Source organism: Gigantopelta aegis, chromosome 1 (assembly GCF_016097555.1).
Source record: "Gigantopelta aegis isolate Gae_Host chromosome 1, Gae_host_genome, whole genome shotgun sequence".
Lineage (NCBI taxonomy): Eukaryota > Metazoa > Mollusca > Gastropoda > Neomphalida > Peltospiridae > Gigantopelta > Gigantopelta aegis.
This window is the reverse complement of record NC_054699.1, coordinates 33,235,024-33,247,253: the sequence shown is the minus strand read 5'-3', so window position 1 is coordinate 33,247,253 and position 12,230 is coordinate 33,235,024. Positions and strand designations below refer to the sequence as shown.

General features: G+C 37.3%; 1 protein-coding gene across 1 annotated transcript in view; it reads left to right on the top strand.

Annotated features, from left to right (window-relative positions):
* LOC121376456 (UDP-glucose:glycoprotein glucosyltransferase 1-like) overlaps window positions 1–12,230 on the top strand; it is a 96,451-nt gene that overhangs the window by 55,397 nt on the left and 28,824 nt on the right. The window contains exons 30-33 of the mRNA XM_041504366.1: window positions 2,800–2,906; window positions 4,534–4,619; window positions 5,965–6,049; window positions 9,636–9,718. Of these exons, the coding sequence (XP_041360300.1) occupies window positions 2,800–2,906; window positions 4,534–4,619; window positions 5,965–6,049; window positions 9,636–9,718 (361 nt within the window). The remainder of the gene's footprint in view (window positions 1–2,799; window positions 2,907–4,533; window positions 4,620–5,964; window positions 6,050–9,635; window positions 9,719–12,230) is intronic.

The window sequence follows — 12,230 nt, the reverse complement described above, 5'->3', positions numbered from 1 at the left end:
GGACCTAATTCACTAAACTCTCGCAACTTTGCGATCTCACAGTGCAATGCTAAAAGACTTACAAAGAGGATGCTTTGTTGTCTAGCAGAGCCTAAGAGACCTTTGTGAATTAGGCCCCTGGTGTCCATTGTAACTTTATGGCCGTTATTCCCAGTCACATAATTAAAATGGTAGGAAATATGAATTAGTAAATGCACTGCATGTGATATACAGTGTGCCAGGTTGTGTGACGATGGGCAAGATATCTCACCTGCACTATTCAGAAGAAGGAAGGACATTTTTTATTTAACGACACAATCAACACATTTTATTTATGGTTATATGGCGTCAGACATATGGTTAAGGACCACACTAATATTGAGGGAGGAAACCCGCTGTCGCCACTTCATGGGCTACTCTTTTCCGATTGGCAGCAAGGGATCTTTTATATGCACCATCCCACAGACAGAATAGTACATACCACGGCCTTTGTTACACCAGTTGTGGAGCACTGGCTGGACGAAAAATAGCCCAATGGATCCACTGATGGGGATCAATCCTAGGCCGACCACGCAACAAGCGAATGCTTTACCTCTGGGCTATGTCCCGCCCCTGCACAATTAAGAAGGTTAAACAAAGAAATTATGTTGATAAACATATGCCGTACAAATTCTACATATTTTATATACACATTTTGGAATGGGGACGATACCAAAGAATGTTGAAGGGTTTTTTGTTTAACATCTCCACTGACCACAGCTACTGGAGGTCAAACATTTGATCATTCTCATGTACAGTCTTCAAAGGAAATGTTTTATTTAACGACGCACTCAACACATTTTATTTACGGTTATATGGCGTCGGACATATGGTTAAGGACCACACAGATATCAAGAGAGGAAACCCGCTGTCGCCACTTCATGGGTTACTCTTTTTGATTAGCAGCAAGGGATCTTTTATATGCACCATCCCATAGACAGGATAGCACATACCACGGCCTTTGATGTACCAGTCGTGGAGCACTGGCTGGAATGAGAAATAGCCCCAGTCTTCAAAGGAAAGATTAATTTTTTCATTAGCACTTGCTAGGAAGAAATGTTTTATTTAATGACGCACCCAACACATTTTATTTACAGTTATATGGCGTCAGGTCATTAACACTTATATGCACGTTCCTACAGACAGGATAGCATATACCATGGCCTTTTATATACCAGTCAAGGTGCACTAGTTGGGACCAAAAAAACCCAAATGTACAGGCCATGAAAATGTTGATGGCAGTGAATATTCCCTTAATGATGATTTTAGGAATTCATTTTTTGATTTGTCCAGGGCTTCTAGATTATGGTAGCCCCACTCCCATGGCTAGTGATATTCAGTGTTGGGCTAGTAAATAACTACTATAACTAGCCCGAAGGCTAGTGGAAAAAACCCTTGTTAAATGCTGCATTTAAGTCTTATTTTGTAAATATGAATATCCTGCCCCCTCTTACCACCCCCAATCTAAGAGGTTTTAAGCTCTATCTCCATCTTTATGTGACATATTTGATGATTACTATTAGAAAAATTGTATTTATTTAAAGTAAGGCTAGTGAATTTTTAATCATGACTAGTGGATTTTTTAAATCACTGATCCCATGGCTAGTGGATTTTTTAAATCACTGATCCCATGGCTAGTGGATTTTTTAAATCACTGATCCCATGGCTAATGGATTTTTTAAATCACTGATCCCATGGCTAATGGATTTTTTAAATCACTGATCCCATGGCTAATGGATTTTTTATAAACTTCTAGAAGCCCTGATTTGTCACAGCATAATATAGGGATGTCACGATAGTACTGCTGACAATTTGATACACAATCCCATTGCTTGATTATCGATTCATAGTTTGTATAGATTCCTATTTTAATTGTATACCAATTTATCAACACCAATCCGTACTAATTACCGACAAGTTATTTCACTCCATACAACGCAGTGAAGTGGACAGAGAACATGGTATGAGTGCTTATGTCAATATGTCAAACTTCGTTATCTCGACCTCTGTAAACTCGAGTACCCAGTATATCTCGAGGTCCATTGCTGGACCAGACAATTTTCCTATGTAATGTTACGAAACTAAACACTGTTATCTCAAGCATGCTAATCTCGAGTATGAGGCTTATCTCGAGCATATTTTGGTATCCCTAGGCGTACTTTCCTGTTTTTTCTCAAAGTATATACAAAATTTACACGTAAAATGACTCCTTTTTAACTTACGTTTAGAGTATTAATTTGATATGCCATTTCCTTCTTCTAACTATGTCAGCAAAAAGAAATTCACACACAAATAGGATTATTTTAAAATACAAAAATGACTATACTGTTTAGTGTTCTTCGTTAACAAACATAAATTTATATTTGGGTTAATTTGCATCAGTTACTATTATGTTTATCTCGAGCTGCTGATATCTTGAGCATGTTGGACCAGTCCCTTCAACATCGAGATAACGAAGTTTGACTATATTTCTACAATGTCAGTGTCTATGGTGTGGTATTTAAACTGTTTAATCAGTGTTTCACTTTTATCATTTTTATTTCTTATTTTTAAATAATTTTAAATTAAGCTTCAGCTTCTTGTTTCACTGGGAAAACACTGTGAATCAGGTATCGTGGGTTGTGTATTATGATATGTATTATATTGTGAGGTTGGTATATTGTGACACCCCTTAGCATAAAAGGCAAATGTTGATCTATAACTTTTGACAGTAAGAAGATAATTTTATTATGGAGAATATTTATTTTGATGATGTGTTTACTGATGATGTTTGTGTTGCAGGTCACTGCTATGACGCTAACTCCATGCAGCCTCCACGTGGTCTGCAGTTCACTCTCGGCACCAACAGGAGTGACACGCTCATGGATACCATCGTCATGGCCAATTTGGTGGGTGAACATTCAGAGTTAAACACACATTGTTAGAAATAACTGTTCTACTTTACAGTGGGCCAAGTGAAACCGATTTGGTGCATGTGCACGTGCACACAGCCATTGCAATCGACGTTGATGTCGCCTGGGTGTAAATTGTGGACCAATGTAGGGACGTCGTGGCTTTTAGTTGAATTCCCGCAAACTATTCCTAACCATGGACATACTGGGCGACCATGAGTGCCTACATCCTGACTCGCCGTCTCTGTAGCCATCTGTGGCCTATTTCACTAAACATCGTACGTTTACGTCTGCTACCAGCAGTTATACCGGTCATGCGTTTACACATGTTTGGCGTCTATTTCACGCAGAAAATTGATCTTTACGGAAGATGGAGCATTTTAAAGACAAAAGGAAAGGAAATATGTGTATTTCTGACTATATTTGTTGTAGTATAATAGTAATAAGAATTGTGGTTTAGTTGTAGATTTACGTTTACGTGCAAAACTAGGCTTACGATGTTTTGTGAAATTGAACCCTGAACTCTATCTTGACATGGCAACATAATGTGCAGACATCCGCCCCTGGGACGGTCAGCTAATCTTCCTGTGGCTCTGAGATGCCCAACTAAACAAGCTATCATTGACTTACCCCAAGTTGCTGGGCGACGCGATGTTGTGTTTGCCCCTGCATAATTAACTTGTAACGTTCGTAGCATTTTGCTTTTCAATCTTGTTTAAATAAAATGCTGTGCACTCGATATGTACATTTCAAAACATTTGGTATGGTGTCCAAATACAACGAAATGTATTGATGTCATCAATGCAGAGATGTGGACATACTCGCTTTTAATCCAGTGTTTAGTCACTTTTCAGAGACATGAGCTAATTTTACTGGATCGGTCACATTACGAATCATCTCATTTTGACACACGCACACACACACACACACCAGTGTCTTTGTGTTTGTTACTCGAAAAGATTTGGCTTATATGAAATAAAATTTTGTTTACAACATGCCAAAATGCCACTCTCATCAATATATATCTTTTGAACATGCAGGATGTTTTGTTTTTTCTTCAATAAACTCTCAAGAGTCTTGGTATACATGTAGTTTCTTTTGGAAATTAGTTTATTATGAGATCATATACTTGATATATTACAGCAAATCTGTTATATGTATGGTATACTACGGGATTATATGCTTGATCTATTACAGGATTATGTGGATATGTGTTTCATATATCACAAGATTATATACATGTACTTCATATATTACAGTCAGGTGCATGATACATTACAGGAATATGTGTTTGACATATTAAGGGATTATGTGTTTGTTATATTACAAGATTATATACTTGATATATTACAGGGTTATTTGCATAATATATTACAGGGTTATATGCATGATATATTACAGGGATATGTGTTTGATATATTACAGGATTATGTGTTTGATATTTTACCATATTACCGTATGTGTTTGATATTTTACCATATTATGTGCATGATATATTACAGGATTATATGTTTGATATGTTACAGAAGTATGTGTTTTATACATATTAAGGGATTATGTGTTTGATATTTTACAGGATTATGTGTTTGATAATTTACCAGATTATGTGTTTGATATATTGCAGGGTTACTTTCAACTAAAAGCTAATCCCGGGGTGTGGCTTCTGAAGCTAAGAGAGGGACGTTCTCTGGAAATTTATGATATTGAGAGGTATGTAAGTTGGATAGATTGACGGCTGACAAACAGCTGGTTTTGTTAATTTATGATACTGAGAGGTATGTAAGTTGGATAGATTGACGGCTGACAAACAGCTGGTTTTGTTAATTTATGATATTGAGAGGTATGTAGTTGGATAGATTGACGGCTGACAAACAGCTGGTTTTGTTAATTTATGATATTGAGAGGTATGTAGTTGGATAGATTGACGGCTGACAAACAGCTGGTTTTGTTAATTTATGATATTGAGAGGTATGTAAGTTGGATAGATTGACGGCTGACAAACAGCTGGTTTTGTTAATTTATGATATTGAGAGGTATGTAAGTTGGATAGATTGACGGCTGACAAACAGCTGGTTTTGTTAATTTATGATATTGAGAGGTATGTAAGTTGGATAGATTGACGGCTGACAAACAGCTGGTTTGTTAATTTATTATATTTATGATATTGAGAGGGTATGTAAGTTGGATAGATTGACGGCTGACAAACAGCTGGTTTTGTTAATTTATGATATTGAGAGGTATGTAAGTTGGATAGATTGACGGCTGACAAACAGCTGGTTTTGTTAATTTATGATATTGAGAGGTATGTAAGTTGAATAGATTGACGGCTGACAAACAGCTGGTTTTGTTAATTTATGATATTGAGAGGTATGTAAGTTGGATAGATTGACGGCTGACAAACAGCTGGTTTTGTTAATTTATGATATTGAGAGGTATGTAAGTTGGATATTGAGAGGTATGTAAGTTGGATAGATTGACGGCTGACAAACAGCTGGTTTTGTTAATTTATGATATTGAGAGGTATGTAAGTTGGATAGATTGACGGCTGACAAACAGCTGGTTTTGTTAATTTATGATATTGAGAGGTATGTAAGTTGGATAGATTGACGGCTGACAAACAGCTGGTTTTGTTAATTTATGATATTGAGAGGTATGTAAGTTGGATAGATTGACGGCTGACAAACAGCTGGTTTTGTTAATTTTTTAATAAATGTCACTTGTTTTGATTTCGTAAAAAAAATTATTTGCTAAATAAATATTTTATGATTTACAGTATATTCAACCTTAATAATGGAACTTAATTTTCCCCATTGTCAAACTTACTTTTTTCTGTTTAAAAATGATTCAGCTACATGTACACATTGTCATAATTATTTCATAAATTACTATATTATTATTATTAACCACCACTTCCTTCAGAACATGCACATACACATCACTGACTAAGCACTGTTTACTGACTGATGACTGATGGGGTGTAAGTACATGTTTAAAGCAGGACTTCTGTTTAATATATTTTTGCTGTAAATAAATTTACTGGTTTCTTTTTTTATAGTCATGAGTTTACCGACACGCCCCCAGGCTCGAACGATCTTGTGGTTGCTATTGGAGGTTTCAAGAGCAAAATCATCCGTGTCAAGGTTAGAAATATAGTTTTTTTACTCATATAGGGCGGGATGTAGCCAAGTGGTAAAGTGCTCGCTTGATGCGCGGTCGGTTTGGAATCTGTAAACGAAACAAACTTTTTATCACTCATATGGACATAGAGAAGTAGTTTGTTTTGTATAATGACACACCTAGAGTGCATTGATTTGTTAATCATCGGCTATTGGATGTATAGAGAGGAAACCAGCTACTTTTTTCCACTAGTAGCAAGGGATCTTTTATATGCACAATGCCACAGTCAAGATAGCACATACCACGACCTTTGATATACCAGTTGTGGTGCACTGGTTGGAACGAGAAATAGCCCAATTGGCTCACCAACTGGGATTGAACCGACCGCACATCAAGCGAGCGCTTTACCACTAGGTGATGTCCTGCCCATTGACAGAGATGCAGGCTGCGATTTTGTGATCCATTCCTAGATCAGTTTTTATGATATCATAGTCCATATTTAATACTGTGACATCACAATATGCAGGGACCGGACGTAGCTCAGTGGTCAAGTGTTCGCTTGATGCGCTGTTGGTTTAGGATTGATCCCTGTCGGTAGATCCACTGGGCTATGTCTCGTTCCAGCCAGTGCTCCACAACTGGTGTGACAAAGGCTGCGGTATGTACTGTCCTGTCTGGGATGAATAGCCCATGAAGTGGCAACAGCAGGTTTCCTCTCAATATCTGTTTGGTCCTTAATCGTATGTCTGACACCATATATCCGTAAATAAAATGTGTTGAGTGCGTTGTTAAATAAAACATTTCCTTCCTTCACAATATGCAAGAAACTAAACATATTCAAAGGCAGACCCACGAAATTGTAAGGAGGGTACCAAAGGCAAAAGGGCACTTGGACCAGTTGCTAAAAAGGGCACCCCTTTCATTTGTAACATGACAATAATTGTAAAAACTAAATATTAGTGTGTGATGCTGTTAGTTTATGTGAAGTTTGTTATACACCATCTTTGCTAATATGACTACACTGATCATTCTAGTTCCAACCAGTGCACCAGCACCACAACTGATCAAAGGCTGTGGTATGTGCTTTCTTGTCTGTCAGAAAAGTGCATATAAAAGATCCCTTGATGCATTAGGGAAAAGATAGCAGTTTTCCTCTGATGACTAAGTGTCAGAATTACCAAATGTTTGACATCCAATAGCCGATGATTAATGAATCAATGTGCTCTAGTGGTGTCGTTAAACAAACCAAACTTCTTCCCTCCAAAAAAGAAGAAAAATGCATTTAGTTGTATTAAAAATAGGCCTACCAGGATGACCAGAAAGATGTTGGGTGTTTGGAGACGATTAATCTAAATAATAAAATATTGAATTAAGTCTGATTTCAATAGGTATATTAAAAAATAGCTTTAACAGTGAAAAATAAGCTGCAGTGTTTAAAAACTAGGGTTTGTCACTTTAAAAGTGTGTGTGTGTGCATTTTAATGCCATTGTAAGGAATACATGAACTAATAGATCTGAGGATTAGGTAATGGAGAATACAGGTTACAACTGTCGATTCTTGAAAAATATTTATATATGTATATTGTCAAGAAAAAAATCTGGATTTTTTTTTTGCAAACTTAAAGAAAATTCTCTTCTTAACCGTTTAAGGAGTTTTATATGCTCAAACACGTCCCGGACACGCTACACCGAGCATGCGCATACCACCTGGTATAGTTAGTAACACCGCGACTTTGACAACTAATTGGTATGGTCGAGACAGGCGATGCTCTTTCAAAGTTTTTAATTGTTCGGTCTTCAGAGGTAAAATTTGTATTGAATAAACAAAATGGGACCCGGAAATTCGTTCGGTATTCAGAGTAGAAGGGTTTTCAGTTTTCAAGGGTTTATTTCAGTGGTTAAAGCTGCGTAAAACGCGGGACCGTGAAAAAAGTTCGGTCTTGAGGGAATTCCGGTTTACTGAGTGTCCGGTTTAGAGAAGTTTCACTGTATATATCTAATAGCCAATGTTTAATTAATCAGTGTGCTCTAGTGGTATTGGTAAACAAAGTGTTGTACACTGATCATAGGAAGGTGTGTGCGTGTACTTCTACGATCAATAATACATCACATTTCACATCCTCTTGTTATTTGCGTGTTTGTCCCATTCCAACCAGTGTCCCATGACTGATATGTCAAGGTCTGTGGTAGGTACTGCCTTGTCTGTGGTAAAGTGCATATAAAAGATCTCTGCTTTATCATGATCAGTAGCCTGTGTTGTGCAGTGGGTTTCCTGTTTCTCCTTGTGTCGACCAAATATCAAAATTACCATATATTACAAACCAAATATATGCAGCTGTACTTTAAAATATGCCGTGTTATCGTTAAACAAACATTCAATATTCCTTTCCTTTCCCTCTTGTTTGAAAATGTTCCACGAAGTCAGAATGGAATTAGTATTTTGTATTAGAAATGGGGCTCATACTTCATGGTCAAATTGTCAGAATTTGACTTGGCTGTAATATTTATTGCCATAGATCAGGGGTTTTATAGTTGCCAGTGTTTTTTTTCTTCTGGATAAAAATTATCACTGTTAAAAGGGATAATTTTTGGTTTTTAATTTTGTGTTTATTTGTTGAAAATTGCTGTAAGCAGGCTCAAAATTGCTGTGTGAGCATTTTGCATTCGAAAATTGCCATACATGTATGGTAGGTGACAAATTCTTAAATTTCTAGCCATAGAGATTATTCTGCAAGCTTGTGTGTCGTACTGATTTTACGAAACGAGTGTCAGGAGTTTTGTATTGCCCGAGCTAGAGCGAGGGTAATATATAAATCCTCACACCCAGTTTCGTAAAAATTGTACGACTCACATGCGAGTGTAATAATTTCTTTATTATCCACATTAAACATAATAATATTATTTTTATTAATAACAAGCCAAACGTTTCAAACTAAGCTATGACTGGACAAGCCACATTAAGTTATGATGTCGCTTCACAAAATTACATCATTCGTTATGCACGTGAAATCATTATGACAAACATGGGTTATACTGGTTATATTTCCCTGTATATCTTGAACTATGAGGATAATAAATATACAGAACTTCACCTACATTGTTTTCACTTCCTATTTATTGCACATGTTTATTTTGCACAATAATATATACCACAAGACTGTGTAGCAGTCAAGTGGTACATTGTATGTTCTTTTGCAAAATAAACTCATGCAATAAATAGGAAGCGAAAACAACATATGTGAAAATCTGTATTTATTACATACCTTCTTTTATGTTTTACAAAAACATTTTTTTAAATTAAACGTCATAACAACACGGTTAAATCTATGATCAATCCTCCTTTCATGGATTCACTTAACATTAACAATCTTACTCTGCGGCAGCCTTGTGTAATGTTTCAAATACGATATGACATAATTTGTAAATCATATATGACATCATTAAATAAAATGTGCTAACTGCATTAAAAATAAAAAGGGAATTCCCTATTTAAAAATTCCGGTCCAGATCGCACATATGCACGATACAAAATAAATTTATCACACAGCTAGAAAATCACTATAGTAAGATTGAATAGGTATGTAATAAATTATTTTATCACACCACCAGGTTGCGAAGAAGTCTGACAAGCAGGGTGAACAGCTGCTACAAGACGGTGACGACAGCCCCGGCCTGTGGGACTCTCTATCAAGGTCAGTGTGGGCGCTTATACAGTAAGTCGTTTGTTTGTTCTGTCACCTGCATGGTCGGCACACTGGTGTATGTGTGTAGGCACAAACTGTCTGCATGGTCGACACACTTGTGTATGTGTGTGTAGGCACAAACTGTCTGCATGGTCGACACACTTGTGTATGTGTGTGTAGGCACAAACTGTCTGCATGGTCGACACACTTGTGTATGTGTGTGTAGGCACAAACTGTCTGCATGGTCGACACACTTGTGTATGTGTGTAAGAATTAACTGTCTGCATCAGCTACACACTTGTGTATGTGTGTGTAGGCACAAACTGTCTGCATGGTCGACACACTTGTGTATGTGTGTAAGAATTAACTGTCTGCATCAGCTACACACTTGTGTATGTGTGTGTAGGCACAAACTGTCTGCATGGTCGACACACTTGTGTATGTGTGTAAGAATTAACTGTCTGCATCAGTTACACACTGGTGTATGTGTGTAGACACAAACTGTCTGCATGGTCGACACACTTGTGTATGTGTGTGTAGACACAAACTGTCTGCATGGTCGACACACTTGTGTATGTGTGTGTAGACACAAACTGTCTGCATGGTCGACACACTTGTGTATGTGTGTGTAGACACAAACTGTCTGCATGGTCGACACACTTGTGTATGTGTGTAAGAATTAACTGTCTGCATCAGCTACACACTGGTGTATGTGTGTAAGAATTAACTGTCTGCATCAGCTACACACTTGTGTATGTGTGTGTAGACACAAACTGTCTGCATGGTCGACACACTTGTGTATTTGTGTGTAGGCACAAACTGTCTGCATGGTCGACACACTTGTGTATGTGTGTAAGAATTAACTGTCTGCATCAGCTACACACTGGTGTATGTGTGTAAGCACAAACTGTCTGCATGGTCAGTGTTTCTGCTAGGAAGAAACTTTTGGGTTTGTCACTGTAGAATTGAATGCAACCAGTCAACAGGGGGTGTGGGGGGGCCTCCCCCAGAAAGAACATGGGTTAAGTTTAGGCTTAGGGTTATGACAATCATACAGTAATGATAAGAATAATTAATTTTGTCAGAAAGTTAACTCGAAAAAATATATAATCTGACAAAACATTTTGGTATGGCGTCATACCTGTTCTACCCTCTGGCAGAAACCCTGATGGTCTACACAGACTGTCTGCATAGTCTACACACTGTGCAATGTATGTGAGCACAGGCGTTCTAGTTCAGTCAACCAGTAGAAAGGTGTTAGAAAGCCGTGCTAGAAAAACAAATCCTGCACATGTCCCCTAGACGGTAATGCGCCCTTTTCATTTATCAGTTGTTCTCGTCGTTTAGGAGGTAGACAGCCGTTGCTACCTCAGGGGACAATATTTCAAAATCTTAGGTAATTGGAAGTCAGTTCACGTGAGTTTTACTTAGGTAAACGATTGTTCGGTTAAGTGAATATAGTTCTCATAACCGTTGAGTTAGGCCTACCGAATCCTAAAACACTTAACTATACAGTTCTGTGCTACATTGGTGGTTCAGTAACATATGTGGTACTTGTAATTTTAGAATGTAATTGTTCTTAAATAACATAACCACATAACCAATTGGCGGTTCTCGTGATTTTAAAGTTGCGTAACTGACACACGAACAGAACAGCGGTGGGATGGTGCATATAAGAGATCCCTTGCAGGTGTGCCTGCCGGACCAGAGCCAACTAAAATTTAGTAGCCCGCCAGAATTTCTACTAGTCCGCTAGTCTATAGAACAATATATTATTAACAATATTATAATAATGAGTGTCTTCACTTCAAATGATGTATATAGATATACTGACAAAACATTATTAAGAACACTTGATAAGAGATCAACATCACATGTCAAACAAAATAAAAAAGACATGTAGACCATCTAGCTGGTAGTTGCATTTTTTAACTCGTCAATCAGAATTTTTACTCACATTTGCCGAGTGGGTGAGTACTTTCTGCGGTCCTGCCTTGCTGCTAATCGAAAAGAGTAGCCCATGAAGTGGCGACAGCGGGTTTCTTCTCTCGATATCTGTGTGGTCTGATGCCATATAACCGTAAATAAAATGTGTTGAGTGTGTTGTTAAAGGAAGGGACAATCAAGGCAGTTGACCTGGTATGCATATTCAACGGTATATAATGCATATTATTGCTTAATATCAACAAGTTTAATCATATAGTTAATTAATAAAACGGTTAAATGTGACGGCTATTATATATAATGGGTGCAGCCATTTTGTATCATCCCAGTGAATATGCCCTCTGGCGAGCTGCTGGTTACGTAATACCTAATGTGTCATGTCAGGAATTGGTCTTCGAACTGAAGAAACAAAACATACTTGATTTTTGCGGAAGTTCGCAATATTCTGTAATAATAGTCATCCCAGTAAGCCAGCAACAATTATATATTATGTTTAATACAAAATAACCCACCATTGTCAGTGTTGAAATAACTGTATTATGTTTTGTACATAAATTAACCTACATACTGAAATAAT